Here is an 18713-nt window from a genome sequence, read left to right on the forward strand (position 1 = left end):
CATGAGAGGTATCAAGAATTAGATGGTGGCGACTCCGGTCATCGTCCTTCAGTCGACCGTGGGTGTGCGGTTTCATCCCTCCCTACCTGGACTCCATAGATACAAAAGAAATGGTGTTATGTGTACAGTAGGAGGACTCTATATATGAGCACCCTACGCTAAACGGCCTACGATGCCAGCTAGCCCGAGCACTCTAGAGATAGAGACAAATATGAGATGGAAGTAATGTGTATGTACTTGCTAGACGAACTACATATCAGATATCATGCATTAATTAAGTAATTAAATGAGTTGATGAAATCGTGATTTATTGTTTAATATGTTTCTCCTATTTGGCATCCGTGCATATTAAGGTCATTAATCTAGATGCATGTAGCTTATATGCAACTCTTCCGGTTCCACAACAGTGCGACAAAAACGCCTGAAGCCGGTGTTCATATCGTTCCACCGTCTGCTCGAGCAGCACGTCATGTTCTTCTTGAGTAACTAAGCAACTGTAAATGCGAGTAGCCGAGTATACCAGAATGAATAGTGTTGAGAGCAAAAACAAGACAGAACCCAGGCAGGTGTAGATACGAAATTCGAGGGTTGTGCTAAGAAAAAGAATAAATTCAAGAGCTCATGGATGGGGCCGTTGCACCACGGGCCCATTAATTAACCTCTTACCCATACCAGCCCAGCTTACAGGCTTCCTCAGACCACAAGACCAGACCAACTATTGTGACGTGAGAAATGTTCATTTCTTACCGAGGACAAGAAGAATTGACAGTTTTTTTATATGTTTGCAATGTTCATATAAAAGGGAGAAGACGGGTCAGAAAATTTCATACCAAATATAGTTCTGAACTGAATAGGATTGTTGTCACCATGCAATTGTTTTTTTCCTAATCGTTGAGTAGGCAGGGGAGGTATCGAGAATGAAGTCGTTACTTTTCCATGGGGTAGGAATGTAGATCAAGCAGTGCTTGCATTGCTAGCTAGCTAGGGCAATGACCTTCGCCGCCATTGTTGGTAGGTCTGACTGCAATGTGTACGGGTGCCCCGGCCGGCACCAATACTACGCCTCTCGCAAAATTTTCCTGACAAAAAAGGCAGACGACTTGGGCAAGCAGTACAGGGTGTGATTGCTTCTACATGATCTACAAGCAGAACGTGGCGTCTTTGGAATGGCACGCATCGACATGGATTGCCAAACCAACCTATTCTCCGTTGGATTTGGTCGTTCTCTCGCGATAATAATTCCGTACTTCAAAATATTCTATGCACATCCTGCTAGTTTTAAAACAAAGCAGCTTCTTTCAAGTGTGATAGGTTTATTTATCTTATCCGAGAGTGTCTTTATCAGCTAATTGCCAATTGTTTTAAGAGACTTGCTTACCTGCATCCCCTTAAAAAAGATTACAGCTACCGATGCCCACGACGGTTGAGATTACAACATACTGTACCTCTTAAGTTAAAACTGTAGTATATAGTTTTCTTTCACTAGATTTTTTTATTTTTTAATAGAGCTAGCAACAGATTTATGAAAATAAATTTCACAGAATCACAGTATTTGGGGCATTGTTCTCATCGCAGAGCCATAGTTTTTGCTAATTGTCCGAAAAACCATACATTTTGAGTCTAACTGTCTCAAGAAGCCCAAAATAGATGGTTAAACATATTTGACAGGTTTCCTTACATGTGGGCCCCACATGTCAGGTGCCCCGGCGGCCAAATCCCGACCTGTTGGCATGTCATTTCCGCATCTATTCTCCTTCACTCTCACCCTTCGGAAACTGGCTAGCCTCGTCGATAGCAGTTGTAAACAAGATTTTGCTCTTGCTCTTCCTCCTGTACTAGAGTATGGAGACGTGATTCGAAGTGGACCGATTCAAGTACTTTTTCTTACGTAGCATCAGTTGTGATGTAAAAATGGCTGTGTCCATCGGTTTCGATACAGAGCTAGCAACAGATTTATGAGAGTAAATTTCACGGAACCACAGTATTTGAGACATTCTTCTCACGGAGCCACAATTTTTACTAATTTGTCCGAAAAAGGAAGACAGCTTTGGCAAGCAGTACCTGGTGTGATTGCTTCTACATGATCTACAAGCAGAACGTGCCGTGTTTGGAATGTCATGGATCGGCATGAATTTGTAAACCAACCTGTTCTCCGTTGGATGTAAAGCAAGTTGTGATGTTGTTACGCAAATAGAGATTAAACTAGAAATGAGAGACATGAATTTTAACGTGGAAACCCTCGTGGGAAAAATCACGGACGCACGAAGGTGCAACTTCACTTATGTTGGAGTATTACAAGCACGAGCGACAGGCCGTCTTTAGGTGTGACTACATGTGGTATATATAACGGGCAATATAAAAATGAGTACTAATAGGACAAGGAAAACGAGTTCAACTCGTATACCAACACAAAGCCCAAACCTATCCTGCTACGTTTAGCAGAGTTGGTAACGGATTCGGATCATATTTCAACAATCTTCATCTTGAGCCGAATCCCCTCCAGTAGTCGAAAAAAATAAACACCTCCAAACAAATGAGCATAAACACCTTGCGCATCAATGTCCATAGGACTAGTGAGTAACACCAACTAAGCCTGAGCAAAGCTCAAACTTATTGGCAGAAACTAGCTTTGTCATCATATCAGTATTACCGGTAATTGTCGTACCTCGAAGGTGGTAAAAGTTTGCAGCCTTCATATCACCTTTCATCACAACAAGAGAATCTTTTGTGACCTTGATGATCCCATCTTCACCTGAATATTTATACCCTTTATTATCAAGAGTATTCAAACAGATAAGATTTTTCTTCAAACTCGGAATGTGGCGAACATCCGATAAAGTTCTGATAGTGCCATCAAACATCTTGATTTGAACTGTGCTAATGCCTGCAATCTTGCACGGCGAATCATCACCCATCAACACAGAACCATTAGGCATCGCTTCATACGTTGCAAACCACTCCCGGTGCGGAGTCATGTGGAAAGTACATGCTGTAACAAGAACCCAAACATCTCTCATTTTGGAATCACCGGTAACGACAACGAGAACATCACCATCAGAATCTTGTTTGCTAACAACGGTGGCTCGGGCATCATCCTCTTGTTGATCCTTCTTTTTGAATTTTCCATTCCTTTTCTCCTTGTTCTGCAACTTGTATTTCATGCCCATCTTTCTTGCAATATTTGCAAGACTTGTACTTGCCTCTGGATTTTGACCGGCCTCTTTAGCCATTTGAACTTTTGTCTCTATTTTCATTATTTGAGCTCTTCTCATTTGTCCTGCCACGAACAGATAATCCCTCACCATGGGATGAACTTGAACCAACGTGAGACACCATATGCTTCCTCTTCTCCTTGGAGTGCAAAGCTTCATAAACCTCATTAAGGGTGAGAGTATCACGATTGTATAATATGGTATCTCTAAAATTGGTATAAGAATTTGGCAGTGAACATAGGAGCATTAAACCCATATCTTCTTCATCATACTTAACTTCCATTGCCGTTAGGTCGGATATAATCTCCTTAAACTCGGTGATGTGATTTAACACATTACCTCCTTCTTGCAGTCGGTGGAGGAATACTTTTGCTTGAGATGCATCTTACTGGTGAGATCTTTTGACATGCAAATCTCTTCCAACTTTGACCATAAAGCGGCGGCTGTCTTCTCAGCCAAAACTTCTTGCAAATACTGTTGTGTAGATGAAGTTGAATTTGGGCCATAGCCTTGCGATCCTTTCTCTTCTCCTCATCAGTCCAGTCAGCAGATTTCTTTTTCGCGAAATCATCCAGTGCATCATCATAATCGGCTTGCGTCAATAACACCCGCATCTTGACTTGCCATAGGGAAAACCTTGTGTCACGATACAGCAACGGAAAATCATACTTCATGAATGCCATGAGCAGAGTAAATTGTATGCACAAGATAGTACAAGCCGGAAACCCTTGATTGGATTAATTTGCGGAGATAAAAAACTTGAATAGACACCGTCGCAGTCTGGACTTAGCAAATTAGATAAAAACAATTGATCAAGCTTCACGTGTGCTGTGCAGCCTTGGAACTTGCAGCCCCTGCTCGTGGTGATTTTGCTTTGGACCGATGCTCTGCTGTGGTTTGCTGTTGTCCGATCTGGCCGCGTACGCCAACTCGAGTAGAAATGCAATTCGATGTATAGCGGCTTCGATTCGGCGATGGGCAGCGGAACGGGTCAAAACCGACACTGGCAAGATGTCGGGCTCGGCGGAACGAACTCGCCGAGGTGCCTCGAAAATTTAATCTTAAGAACGTGGTTTTGATACCACTTGTTATGCAAATAGAGATTAAATTAGAAACGAGAGACACGAATTTTAACGTTGAAAATCCTCGTGGGAAAAACAACGGACGTACGAAGGCGCAACTTCACTTATGTTGGAGTATTACGAGCACGAGACGACATGCTGTCTTTAGGTGTGACTGCATGTGGTATATATAACGGACATAAAAATGAGTCCTAATAGAACAAAGAAAACGAGTTCAATTCGTATACCAACACAAAGAGCAAACCTATTCTGCTACGTCTAACAGAGTTGGTAACGGATTCGGATCATATTTCAACGGATGTAAAACAAATCAACCACTGAAGGTGTAATAGGTCTGTTGAATGGCTACTGATCTTACCCCAGAAACGATCATCTCTGTTACTCTGTACTCTCTACCATTAAACTGCCAGTTATATATTTTAATTTTATTTTAATTAATCTTATCCTGGAAACGACCAGTGTACGTCTCACTCTGCTTCTTTCCCAAGTGAGCAAATAATGTCTTTTGAGGATTAGGAACAGCTCTTGGCTGGTGCATGGATAACTGGTTCAGTCAAATGAAAGAGTGGTAACCATAAAAGAGATCGATGTATAAATTCACAATGCATTTGGGAGAAAGGAAACAGCCTCCATGTCATACGTTGTTGAAACCTTGAAATCAGATGTTAGAGTTCGTAGGATTGAGATGCATCAGGATAATGTGCTCGTGTTATACTCAACCAAGTTGTAGTTTTAAGATAAGAACGTGCACTTGATATCCTGTGAGAAGTGTCTCATTTTCGATCGAGATTACAGCAAGATACCATCCTCGAATGAGTTGTGTTTGCAATCCTAGACTACATTTAAGTTCGAAACATTTAGTTTACATGGAAAGCAAATTCACTCGGTGTTCATGGTTAAGATGTGTCTCGACACTTGGTTGGGGATCTTTCGCCGTCCGAAACAGAGAAGCAATGTGTACTGTATCATCATCAGTTATCAGGATTAAAACATTCGATCAGCTCCCATAGCCCCATCCTCACAACATCTGAAAAATCGGCAGAGAAAGGCTAGGCTTAAATATCTCCGGTTGAAATACATTAAGGCAAATAAAAAAAATTACTACTCGTACTTCATCTGTTCCACAAAAAACCTCACGTAGATTTGTTCATTTGCACCAAGACAACTATCATTTCTAGTGCTTGATCACTTATGTTGGGTAGAGAATAAATGAATGCGAGCAGTTATTAGCCGGATGCGGCAGCCAAAAAAGAGGTACATTATAAAACAAATCAAAAAGAATTATATGACGAGTTTTTTGAAATGGAGGGATTAGGTACCAAAAACTGAGAAAGACGTGTAAGTAATACGTAAGAGAAAAACTCTACTCGGTCCAATTGAAGAATTGATGTGTTTGCTTGGTTAAGAAACTGCTTCACAGGCTGATACATGCACGTCGGGTCAGTATGTAGTACATTTTCTTACATTTCATCAGTGATGATGTGAAAAAAGTCAACCATTGCAGGTGTAATAGGTTGATTAATTGAATACTTGCTGATTGTGTCTATCAGCAAATTGTCAGTGATTTTAATTTCATTTTAGTCCTCCAGCTGTTTCTTCGTGGGGTGAGCAAGTAGGGTCTTTTCAGGACAAGGAACTGCTCTTGACTGGTGCCTGGATAAATGGTTCGATCAAATGCAGAGTACTTTGCCATAAAAGAGACATGTCTTTTCTGCGTGAATGCGGTTCAGTTAAATGCAGGGTAGTAACAACAAAAGGGACGCATCTTTCTCCACGCATGCAACCATTGTGCTATATAAATTGACAATGCATTTTGGAAGCAGGAAAGAAGGGCCTTCCATCCCATGTCTACTTCGTAGGACATATGAAGTTCGTAGGACTGAGATGTATCAGGAATTTGTACTGCTGTCTACTTCGATGTTCGTGTAACGGTCGCTGTCGTCCCTCACTGTCCCGCCTATGACCACTCACGAAGCCAAGTACACATGGCATGCGGCAGAAGCTGAATTGCTCTAAGAACCACGCGCTGATCCCATAGGCGATCTACATTGCTCGATCCCTGGAGTCCTAGAATTGATCGATCGAGGCTTCGTGCCAATCGATAAGCGCTGAAATTCAGAAGATTAAACCATCTCGCAGATTTCCTGAAGACTTCCTTGCTTGGCACGCTTATCGCCTTGGAAATTTTACTGTTAAATGTTCCTACCATCTGGCTCTGCACGCTAAGGTCGTGTATCAGGGGACGGGTGCAAGCAGTGTACGTCCCAATGGCAATCGAACTCCTCGGAATTGGAAACGAATTTGGCTGACAATTGTTCCCCATATATTAGCTCAGATCTTTTCGCTTGGGAAGTTACAAGGAATGCCTTGGCTAATTAACCGAACCTCAGGCATACACAGATTGAGACTCCTCCGAACTGACCGATATGTGGCCATGCCACTGATTACTTCTTTCCATGCCAAAGTGCTGATTAGGACTTAAACGGATTTTGAACAGCTAATCCCAAATGAACCGGAATGGTTATTAAAACTTTTGGAGCAGTTGACGCCGGCTTCGCCTGTCGTTGTACTTACCACGATTTGGAGAATTTGCCATGTGCATAACCACATCACACGCACCAAAATCCGGCGCGCCCAATTTAAGCAACCAGATGATTTCTGGTTAGCTATATCGAAAGAGGATTGCTTCGGTACACCCCTTTCCCAAACTCAAAAGGGCACCGAGATCTTGGTTTGGTCGTAAACTCAAACCAACACTGGGCCTTTTTGCCACCCCCGCTTCTGCTCTCCGTGGCTGATTTAAGGTCCCGCCGAACTCTTCCTGATCCTCTGCCAGGACCTGCTTATGACCGGTTTTGACCAACTTAACATAAAAATAGGATCCGAATGTGCATTTTCGTATATTAGGACTAAATTGACACCTACTCAATAATATAAGACCTCGGGTGTATTTTACTCTAGTACTTCCCCCATTTCTAATTAATTGGCGCCGGCTTTTTTTTCAAAGAAACCCTTGAAAATTCCCGAAATAAACCTGCAGTTCATGTTCTATTGGATCTTTTGTGAAAACCCCCAATAAAATTTCGAAATTAACGCGCAGTCCACGTTTAATTGAAGATGTGGACTGAAGGTTTATTTCGGAAATTTACAGGGGATTTTTTGCAAAAAGACCGGCGTCAATTAATTAGGGACGGAGGGAGTACCAAGGAAGTCAGAGAAAACATAGAGTTCATTCATCTCGAAGCTGCTTGAGTGCTTTGTCTGGAGGAGCCGTCCGTCGCTCAAGTGTTTGTCTGGAAGAGCCGCCGGTTGTTCTCTGGAACTGAAAACACCACGTGCGACTGGTAGGACCGACCTGTCGTAATTTGGGGGAAAATAGGAACAATTAGATGAGATAATTTGTGTTACAAGTTTACTAAGTAGGGTAAGTTTATAAAAAAAAACCACCAAATGGGGTAAATTGTGTCAAAAAAAATATGGGGTAAAAATTGAAATTCACTCTTTTATTAATTATGTCATGATACATATCTCCACGGTATACTTATGATAGTGTAAATGTTAGTACATATTTTATTTAATTCCGCCTGACGTTTCATTTTTCTGCTGCTTCTTTGCCAAGTGAGCAAATATTGTCTTTTCAGGATTGGCAAGTGCTCTCTACTAGTACCCGGATAAATGGTTCAATCAAATGCAGAGTACTTTGCCATAAAAGAGACAGCCTTTTTGCGTGAAGGCGGTTCAGTCAAATGGAGAATGGTAACGATAAAAGAGACTATAAATTCACAATGCATTTTGGAGAAAGGATACAAGGTGCTCCATGTAATATGTCGTTGAAACCTTCAAATCACATTTAGATTTTTGTAGGATTGAGATGCATCAGGATAATGCGTTACTGTTACACTCAGCCTGGCCGTGGTTTTCTCATGATACCATGCACCTTTTGATATAAGAAGTGTCTTTTTCTCTAACGAGACTAGAGGAGGTGCCTGACTCGAACTACGTGCATTTGCAATACTAGGATTGTCGACACGTAAGGTTGAACATTTAGTTTGCTTGGAAAGCAAATTCACTCGATGTTCATGGTGAAGCTGTCTCTCAGCACTTGGTTGGCGATCTTCCCCGTCCAGAAACAGAGAAGCAACATATACTGTATCATCAACTATCAGGATTTAGAAACACGCGAGCTCTCATAGTCCTATCCTCGCAACATTCGAAAAATTGGCAGAGAAGACTGGCAGGAATACCGCCGGTTGAAATACATTGAGGCAAATAAAAAATTTACTACTCATATGTACCAAAAACTAAGAAAGAGTGTAAGTAGTACATAGGAGAAACATTCTACTCGGTCCGATTGAAGAATTGGTGTTTTTGCTTGGTTCAGAAACTGCTTCACCGGCTTATACATGCACGTCGAGTCAGTGGTACATTTTCTTACATATCATCAGTGGTGATGTGAAACAAATAAACCTTTGCAGGTGTAATAGGTTGATTAATTTGATTGAATGCATATGGTTACTGATGTTATCCCAGAAACTATTGTGTCTATCAGCAAACTGCCAATTATTTCTTTGCCAGGTGAGCAAGTAGGGACAGGGTATTTTCATGATCAGGAATGGCTCTTGATTGGTGCCTGCTGGATAAATGGTTCAATCAAATGCAGATTACTTTGCCATAAAAGAGACATGTCTTTATACGTGAATGTGGTTCTGTTAAATGCATAGTAGTATAACATAAAGGAGATGCATCTTTCTCCATGAATTGAATGCGACCATAGTGCTATATAAATTCGCAATGCATTTTGGAGACAGGAAACAAGGGCGGCCTCCATGTGTCATGCTTTGAAACTTTGAAATCACATCGTAAATTCATAGGATTGAGATGTATCAGGATTATGCATGTGAGGGTCGCTGTTGGCCCCATCTGTCCAGCCTAGGCCCGCTGACAACCCAGGTTGCATATGCTGTGTGTGGCAGCCACGGAGTCGCTCCCAGACCTACCCACTGATCCCAATGTCGCTCTCCCTGGTGCAGCTGGACTCCAGGCCCAGGCAACCTGTCACATTCAGCCAGACTACAATCAATCTCGGCATTGCCACCCTGATTCGATGCAACAAACTGCATAAAACATCATTTTGCACCGGATTTCTACCGGAATTTCTTCCCTGCACATCTTAGCCGATGTATTAGTATGATTAGCCTCATGTCATTATGTAAATCTCCCCATGATCATGACCGTCAGGATTAATAATATAGGGTGGTAACAGCAGGAGTTCAGACCTAAGCTGAGCACCGGCATTTGGATGCAAAGATGCGAAAGGGAGCATGAATGGAATGGAATATAACGGTTCTACTCCTCTACATTCTACTAACCAAACACGTAGAACAATTTGTTCCACTTGAAACCATATGATTAGTACTTTTTTGAGGAATAAGATGGTTAAACATGTTAGAAGAATATTTTCTTTTGAGAAACCAAACGGTTCCATTCCATTTTTTTCATATTCTGTGGACCAAACACAAGAACCATCTCATTTTTTGGAACCATTCCATTACATTCTATTTCATCTCCTCAACCAACACTACTTAAGAGTCTTTTATGCTGACCATTGTATCCAAAGGAAAGCGCGCTGCTTGGAGTGGGATTGAAGTTTGTGAGAACTATAGAGATGAAGATTGGGCGAGTACGCACACCAAAAATATGAAGCGGGGAATAGTCAGGACAATGATCATTAAATTACTAAACAAACAATACATTTGGTGTTTGTGACTCAATAACCTTGCTAGGGAGACGACTCAATAACATATGCAAATACATAAACGTTGGCTATGCATGCCCACCAACCAACTGGTAGTCTGGTACAACCATAAAATTTTACTGAGATAATTTCACACTTCCCTCTAAGCATGTAGCAGTAGCACATCAATATATAGAGACCGATCCAGCGGGAGCTGTGTAGCAAAGAAGCAAAAGCCACACTAACTTGATTAAGCCCAGGCGCATGCAGCAATTCAGCATCCATACATGCATGTCCTTGTACAAGTCCCATAGGAACGAGAGGCATCGGTAGTTTGGTGAAAGTTTATGCATGTGAATACGCAAACACACTCAAGAATACATGTGTGCTAGAAGGCGCAGGCGAGCCCAACAGACGTGGGTGAACAGTAGAACAGCATTGTTCTTGCTAGCGAAGAGGTACCCAGAGAGTGCAGCTGTCCTGTGAGGAGCCTGCAGCTCTGATTGATTCCTCTTTCTCTGCCTGGCACTTGGCTTATGTATAACATAGCATTTAGCCTTGCTAGACCTTCCAGTCACCCTTTCATTGTTCGATCAATGGAACCCACCTGATTCTTTGAATCCCCAGCATTCACCGACAGGGCAGGACGAAAGGGCACTATTGTAGCAACCGCATCTATTCATGATAAGTCAATGATCCACGTGTGCAAACGAGATACTTGAGCCAGCAAGGTATATAAGAAGCCTGTGGATGGAGAAGTGAAACAACAAACAACTTGACCAGGTCCCTACGACATGTTTTGGTGAGAGAGATGTGTTAATCCAGCCATTTATATACGTACAAACCCCCAGAGACAAAATGCACTAAAGTATTATAGATGCACTGAAATCTCTCTCTTTTTTTTGATAAGATGCACTCAGAATCTTGTCCTTGAGAAGAAGAAATAGTTACCAAATCATAAATAGCTGTTCTTGTTCCTCGTAGTGGATAAATCAGGGAGAAAAGCAAAGGACTATACTTAAACGCACTCATGGCAAGATCAAAGCAGAGAGTGGGCATGAGAGGCATTAGGAATTATGCCACGGAGAAGACCTCCGGAGGCGCGACCGTGACGTCAGAACCCTTCTTACCAAGAAAATCGACGGGTACCAAGTTTTCCTTCAGGCGATGGCAGGGGTGGACGGCCTCCGCCACGGTGAAGACTTCCCGATGTGCAACAAAGTCTTCAAGGTGAGGGCATACGTGAAGCAGGCTGCGGTGCAGGCGGCACGGGCCCGAGAGAAGACTCCTTCCCCGGCGAGATCCGCGAGCTCAGGCTACGACGAGGAGGAATGCACCTTCTAAGATCAAGGGTGTTTGGGCAGGTTTACCATATGATTTTACGTGCATTAATATACACTAGTACAGTGACTGTGCGTTGCCACGGCCTCTTAAACATGTGCACGCGAAAATTCATGTTTATACAAAACATAACAATATAATTGGACATTCAATCAAAATGATCAGCCGCGGTCAGGACATGGCACCCAGTCCAAGCAGCCCACTGGCCGTGGCTGGCGTCAGAAGAAGGTCACGAAGCACACGATGGCGCAGTGCACGAGGAACTGCGCGGCGGTGCATAGCGCCGGTCAGCCCTGGACCCCTTTGCTTATCTCTTCCACGGGAATCTAATCCAGCGCCGACGCGTATCACCGCAGGGAGGTGCTGTGCGGGCAGTTGAGTCGGCGGTGGCGGCCTGGGAAGGCAGCGCCGTGGGAATAGGAAAATAAAGGTTCGATGGAGTGTAAGAAGACACGAAAAATCAGAACAGGCACGGAAATTGATGCACGGCGGACGACGATGAATGAAACCTTCCTGTTTTTATTATTAGGATAGATATATGTGTATCACCTTTTTTTTGCCAATTTTAACTTGTTCGGGAATTGAAATAGCTGAAAAGCCCGCTCGGTTTACCTTTAATTAGTTGGCTCACTTTTCCTCCCAAATTTCCAGCCGGACTTAAATTTAATTTAATTAGATTATATGTTTTTTTTTAGAAAATTAGATGTTCTTTTTTAACATCATATAACTTTAGATTATCTTTTGTACAACCTGACTTTTTTTTAGAACATTTTTTACATCCTGACCAACGACCGTAATAACAACCCGTGATGAACGGGCTGCTGCGGGACGTGAAGGAAGGCCAGGCCCACTACGTATGTGGGCTGAGCCTACAGGCCCAATAGGAACCCCCCGGCGGCCATCGTTTCTCCCCTGAAAAAACAACAATCATCTCTTCTTCCCCAACTCGCCACTGCCGCCTCAGCTTCCGCCTCCGCCTTCGGCTCCTTAGCCATGGCGGCGGCTGCTGTGCCTGGGGCGAGCAAGGCGAGCGTGCTTGCCTCTCCTCCTCCCGGGTGGTCTTCCCTACGACCTAGCATTTGGGTGCCGTAACGGCCTACGCGATCAATTTGGGGTTTGTTAGGGTTCGGGATTTCTTAGGGTTCTACGACGATGTATGCCCGCGATGCCACCTCAACCACGAACTCTTCCAACATTTGTTCTTCGAGCGCCCGAGCAGTACAGCAATCTGGTGTCGGCACAGCCCCGCCCGTTTCGGGCTCCTCGCCGTGCGACGCCACACCTCGGACTCACCCTGCCGTTCCCCATCTGCCTGGGCGTGTTCCTAACCGTCCTTTAGAAAATTTGGGAATCTCGAAACAATCTTGTATTTCGGAACACTAGTAGTTTACTCATATCTGTAACTATGGTAGCCGCCGTGATTATTGTGCTAATTTTGGATCAGAAAAACCCCCGCTTTTACTTTTCTTGGTGTGATTTAGATATGAAATTGATATATGCTTGTTATGTTCCAAGTCGCTCTTTCCAATAATAATATTTATTGCGTCTGTGTGGGAGGCTTTGGTGCTCTATTTTATTCTGGTTTATCTATATCTATTAATTTCAATTGATTTTGTAATTATGAATGATGTGTCTGATATATCTCGTTTTGATCTTGTGTATGACAGTCTGGTGCTCCATTTCTAAATTAAAACTAAGTGATGCACTTGCATATTACTACAGTGCAAATTCATGTGTTCTGTTTTGATGTTTTGCATTATTTTGTTCTGGAAAGAATTAAGACCGAGTGCTTTCATGCAGAAAGGGCCTGTTAAGGAGAATGACGAGAATGGCAAGCTGTTTCCACTGAGCGGGCTGTTAAAAATATGTTGGTTCATTAATTGTCAATGTCTTATTTCTGATTTTACTGTGAATAATCGATAGATTTACAATCCTTTGTACAGGCGTTGTTGGCGTTTCTGAAGGCAATGTTAGATGTAGCAGTTAGAGGAGTTACAGTACTCAATGTATACAGTGCCATTTGCGTCATTTTCTGGGCAAAAACTCCTGTGAACACCGTACTGAAGGCTGCAATGGTCGAACTTCCGTTCTCGGTTTTCCCGATTTTATTACTCATACGCAGTGTCATCAAGTTGGTTGAGCAAGGTAGCTGTAGTGTGGATATGGGTGCCACGCTCTTATTATCTGAAATCATATATATCTATTTGCTTGGGGGCATGACGACCATAGTGATGTTTGAAGCATCAAAACTCTTTGTCGCTTCTGTAACCAAATGTATTGATTTGCATCTTCATGAAGCTGTGGTTTGGTCTTTCCAACCATCCAAAGGTGACTCTTTCAAGAGAGCATTATTTCATAACAAAAATAAGTTTGTAACTTTGATGTTGATTCATATCCTCTGCTTTTGCAATTTCAGTATTTGAGGGTCATCAACTCCAACCGTCAAGATCTTGAGAATTCACTCATCATGGTTCCAAAACCAGATGCCAAGGTGGCAGCAGGGATTCCAGCGAAGTCAATTAACATATTTCTTGTAAGTGCCCTTCTCGTGTTAAATTCCATGTTGTCAAGTTAAAACAAATAAGTAAAAGGCTTTCCTTATGAAGTTATATATTTTTTGGTATGATTGATAATCCAATACTATATCTATGAAAAGAAGCCAAAAACCTTGTGAGAAAAGCATCACAATATTTTTACGCTTGTAATGCATTCTCATTGCTGATTGTGGTTAGTTGTTTGAGTTTCATAAACTCAGAGAGTTGTGTGCAGTTTATAATTTGGATAGGCGATATGCTCACCTAGAGGTGTGCTGCCATTTGTTTGTCTTAGCTTTTGTTAGGATAGACCAGAGCAACATGTCGCCTACTTCATTATCAATTTAATGTGCTACCTCTACGACCTAACCTCTTGTGTTTGATTATTACTGTTTTGCAGGACATTTGCTGGGTGCTGTACTTGGTATTCACCCTTGGGTTCATGCTGGTGCTGGCCATCCTCGCTGAGAAGTGGTGGCACGCCCTGGCGGGGATCTGTGTCATGTCCCCCATCCATGTATTGGGGCTCTACTTGACATCATATCTGAGAGATAGGATGTAGTTGAGTAGCTGTATGTTGGCCCTGCACTTAGCTTTTTTATGGTATTGTGCGCTGCCTTGTAAATCTGACAGTCACCGGTTCGGCTGGTACCACTTGATGTATAGAACCTATATTGACAACTGTAGCCGCGCCTGTCATCTCTGCATAAGAGCACGCCCCTAAAAAATTTGGAATATCATTGTTACTCACAGCAGAAAAGTTTGTGAAGCTACGGTGCAATGGAAAGTCGAGATTCTTCTCGTGAAAGTTGGTACAGTACAACCAACTCTCTTTTTTCTAATACTCGTACAATTAGCTCACCAACAAACTTTGAACAAAATCTCGCTCAAAAAGGTTAGTCGGCTGGAAGAAAACAGTAAGTTGTTTCCATGAGTCAAATAAATGAAATAATTAATCATCAGAAAGTTGGTGGAATTGATGGAACAAAAGATATGCTAATTTAATGGAATATCAATGTTACTGACAGCAGAACAGTTTGTGAAGTTACGGTGCAATGGAAAGTCGAGATATTTGAAAGGTAAAATGGCTTTCATAAGGTATCATAACAAAAAGTTAGTCCCTTGGACCAAAGTAGTTGTCAGAGGAAAAAGTCAAAGTAATACTGATGGACCAAAATGTTCCGGCAGAAAAACATTTAATTGCTGGCTGATCAAATGTTGCTCATTGCGGGATACTAATCAAATATACAGCGCCGTAAGAAATTAGTCGTTTGTAACTAAAAATGATGACGGTGGAACAAAAATGGAAAAAACAAAATTGCCATCTAAAAGTTTTCTGGTGGAACAAAAAGAAGTATCGCAAACATTAAAACTGATGAAACATTATCCAACGGTGTGTGAAACATTTATAGCGTACGGTGGAGCACAACTATTTAGCCTTGTGCTAAAAAGTTTTCCTTGAAAGAGAGATATGGCGTAATTAAGTTCAATCAACAATTTAATCAAAATTCAAAATTTGGTGTCCCCGCCCGTGTGGGATCGCAATTACCACCACACTACCCTTATCTCATGGTACTTTCGCTCGTTCGTTCCGATGGTTGCGACGGTACCCGCAGGTACCGTGCGCTTGCTATTGCTACCGTGGGATGCCACTGGTGTGGACGGTTTAGGTTTTCTCCAAGTACTGTAGAAACTATCAGCTAGCTAAGATAGATTTGAGAGTTCGTTGCATGTCTGCAACATTGGCCACATCTACCGATAACATGGCCTTGGCCCCATTAACCTGAGACCAAGAAAAGTGACCAACCACTCGTTGGCGAACTATGGATTTCTTTCTGATGATATTTGGAATTAATAATTTCTGAGAAAAGTTTATTTTTGGTCCCTCAATTGCCAGCAAAGTATATAAATGGTCCCTCAACTCAAAATCATATACATTTGATCCTTCAATTGGCAGAGCTGAAAACTATTAGTCTCTCTTTCAGTTTTGAACGGTTTTGACTGGTTTTAACTCCACGCGGTGCTGTTTTCCTAAGAATTTGGATGCCACGATCCATGGTTCAAGGATCAAATGCATAAAATTTCAAGTTTAGTGACCATCTCTGGAAGGAACCTAATGTTATCCAGGAATTCGGCGTCGAAAATTCAAGGGAAAACCGCTCAACATGGAGTCAAAACTATTCAAAATCCAGAAGAGGGACCTAGAGTATCAGGTTTTGCAAAATTGAAGGACAAAATGTATACCATTTCAAGTTGAGGGATCATTTATAGACTTTGCTGCCAATTGTGGAACCAATATATACTTTCTCATAATTTTGCTCTGTGTGTGCTACGATGGTGCATATAGAAAGACAGATCGGGCATGCAATATAATACACCATAGTTGTGAACTCAATATAGGTCAAGTTTTTTCGGGGCTTCTTCAGGAAGCTACTCGGGGAAGCCCTCCTGAAAGCCGAAAAGAACCGAGCCATAAATTGCTGCACCATGTTTTTTTTTATCACCATTGCGTAGGCCTTGGAGGCGTCGAGAATTAGCTAGTGCCAAGAATTAGTTAGATTGCTTGCTCCACAGCCTTGTTGTTTTGATGCTAGTTCCTCCTCCTCGGGGCAGGATATAGGTCAAGTTTTTTCGGGGGCTTCTTCAGGATGCTAGTTCCACCGGGCATCTCATCTACGGAAAGTTGGATGAATGGAACAAAAAGATATTCTGATTTAGTGGAATATCAATGTTGCTCACTGCAGCACAGTTTTTGAATGTATAGTGCAATGGAAAGTCAAGGCATATGCTTTCCAGAGGCACTTTAAAATGAACTATAAAATCAATCGAGTTGCACTGTCTTGTAGGGACAAGAAAAACTTATGGACTTTTGTAGTTTGTGGTAGTATATTAACATTTATTCTTGCAAGGACAAAACGAATTACTTTCTCCGATCATAATAAGCGTCTTAGGTTTAGTACAATTTTGTACTAAATGTGAAACACTTATTAGGGATCGGATAGAGTAGAAGATTTTAGAGAGAGGGAGAGAGAGAGAGAGAGAGAGAGAGAAGTAAATAAGAACTACCCAACAATTTAAACGTAGGCTGATTGTGTTCCTCCTCCTAGTGGGTAAAATTCGCATGAGTGTGTCGAACTTATCATCTGCCACGGCATTTCGTAGGCACGTGAGGCAGTGGGAATTTTGTTGGGCCATGTATTCCATTATGAGGTTTTGGTCATCATGCAATATTTTTGTGCATTGCATCATGATCACTTTTCGTAGACCGCTCGGTAAATAGTCTTACTGAGAACCCTAAGAAAAATCGAGCACTTTGTCGTATCGAAGAAGAGAGTATGTATCTCACATGATAAATTAGACCACACAATTCTGTAGAAGGACATGAGAAAACACTTCCCTGCTCATCTCAAAATCAACTTGGGATGTAGAAAGGAACAAAAAACGAAGACTATACGGACTTGATTATTGCCATGTTAAGAAGTGCTATGTTACCCAATAAATGGTTTTGTCATCGTGTTATACACTGAAGGAGAAGCTATTACTCATGTACGATGGGGCGAAGGGAATAAGCTTACTCTACGGTTCTCACGTCATTGAGCTAGTGCATGAAAGTTAGTCTGCTAGACTGTAAAAAGTGCAAGCCATGACAGAAAAAAAGAGTTAATTGATTGTGTTTTTAACGTTATGATCATCTTTACTCGATATCACTGACCAGAGATCCACTAGCAAGCTTGGGCAGGGAGGAGAGGTATTGGGAGTTCCGGTAAACCAAGGTCTCTTTTGGCATGAAACCGTAGATTGCTTTGGTACTAATGAGAAAACAAATTAAGATATGTATATGCATATTGGTTTGCTACCAATTTATATTAATTTTTGATTGTTTTTTTATGCTGATGTTCGTGGTGTGCCTTAATAAATCTCTAGTCCCCTGAAGAAGTTAAAAAAAATGGTTAATTGATATTTCAGACATAAATAAAAGTATTGAATATTTTTTCCCAAAGAATGGCCGATGGTTTAGAAGATCAAGATCAGTAGATTCCAACAATCGACTGTGGCCTTTAGAAACAAACTTAATTAACATACCCAACAAATATCCAACAAACTTGTTCGCAAAAAACAATATCCAACAAACTTAACATACCCAACAAATATCGATCATGAACGTAATCTGCTTTAATCCTTTTTGGCCCCCGTGGAAACAAATATTTTTTGCGACGTCAAATAATGAATGTTGTGGTTTAATCCAATTAAGCTGATATTGACAATACTTATACTCTACATGCATCATTATCAACACTGACAGCTCGTTATCGAGCGATTTTGACTTCATCACGGACAATTTGTTGCATCCATGTGAATTGTGAAATAGCCACCCCATAGCTGTCATCCAAGGCAAAGCTGCTACATAGTCAAAACTGTACTGACAAAATTGCACCAATAAAACTAAGTATCTTAAGAGTATTTTATATCTTGCATTTTGTTTGGAGTATTAATATGAAAATAAAACACCGTCAGATTATATTTGTGTGCTCTGCACAAGGTAATTAATCAAAACTTCGGTGCATGCATGTATTAAAATTTGTCAGATGGTACGCATGTTGTCTCCGTTTCAGTATAAATGGCCTACGCGGTAGCCGTAGGTCGACGATTTATCAATGTAACATGAGTTTTATATCACAAAAATTATACCATTAAAAACTTTAAATGTTCTGTTTTCTGCTAAATGGTATAACTTTTGCAATATACAATTTGCCTTATATTGATCGAATAGCTGATGTAGGGATACACGTAGCCCTTTATACTGAAATGG

General features: G+C 41.6%; 1 protein-coding gene across 1 annotated transcript; it reads left to right on the top strand.

The window, feature by feature from the left end:
- The first annotated feature begins 12288 nt into the window (after positions 1–12288).
- On the top strand, positions 12289–14672 carry LOC104584460. The gene is made up of 3 exons (XM_010239171.3): positions 12289–13697; positions 13786–13902; positions 14304–14672. Exons 1-3 carry the CDS (start codon positions 13662–13664, stop codon positions 14463–14465), a joined length of 315 nt encoding a protein of 104 aa, XP_010237473.1. The 5' UTR covers positions 12289–13661; the 3' UTR covers positions 14466–14672.
- Positions 14673–18713: the final 4041 nt, after the last annotated feature.

The sequence above is a fragment of the Brachypodium distachyon genome, chromosome 4 (assembly GCF_000005505.3).
Source record: "Brachypodium distachyon strain Bd21 chromosome 4, Brachypodium_distachyon_v3.0, whole genome shotgun sequence".
Classification (NCBI taxonomy): domain Eukaryota; kingdom Viridiplantae; phylum Streptophyta; class Magnoliopsida; order Poales; family Poaceae; genus Brachypodium; species Brachypodium distachyon.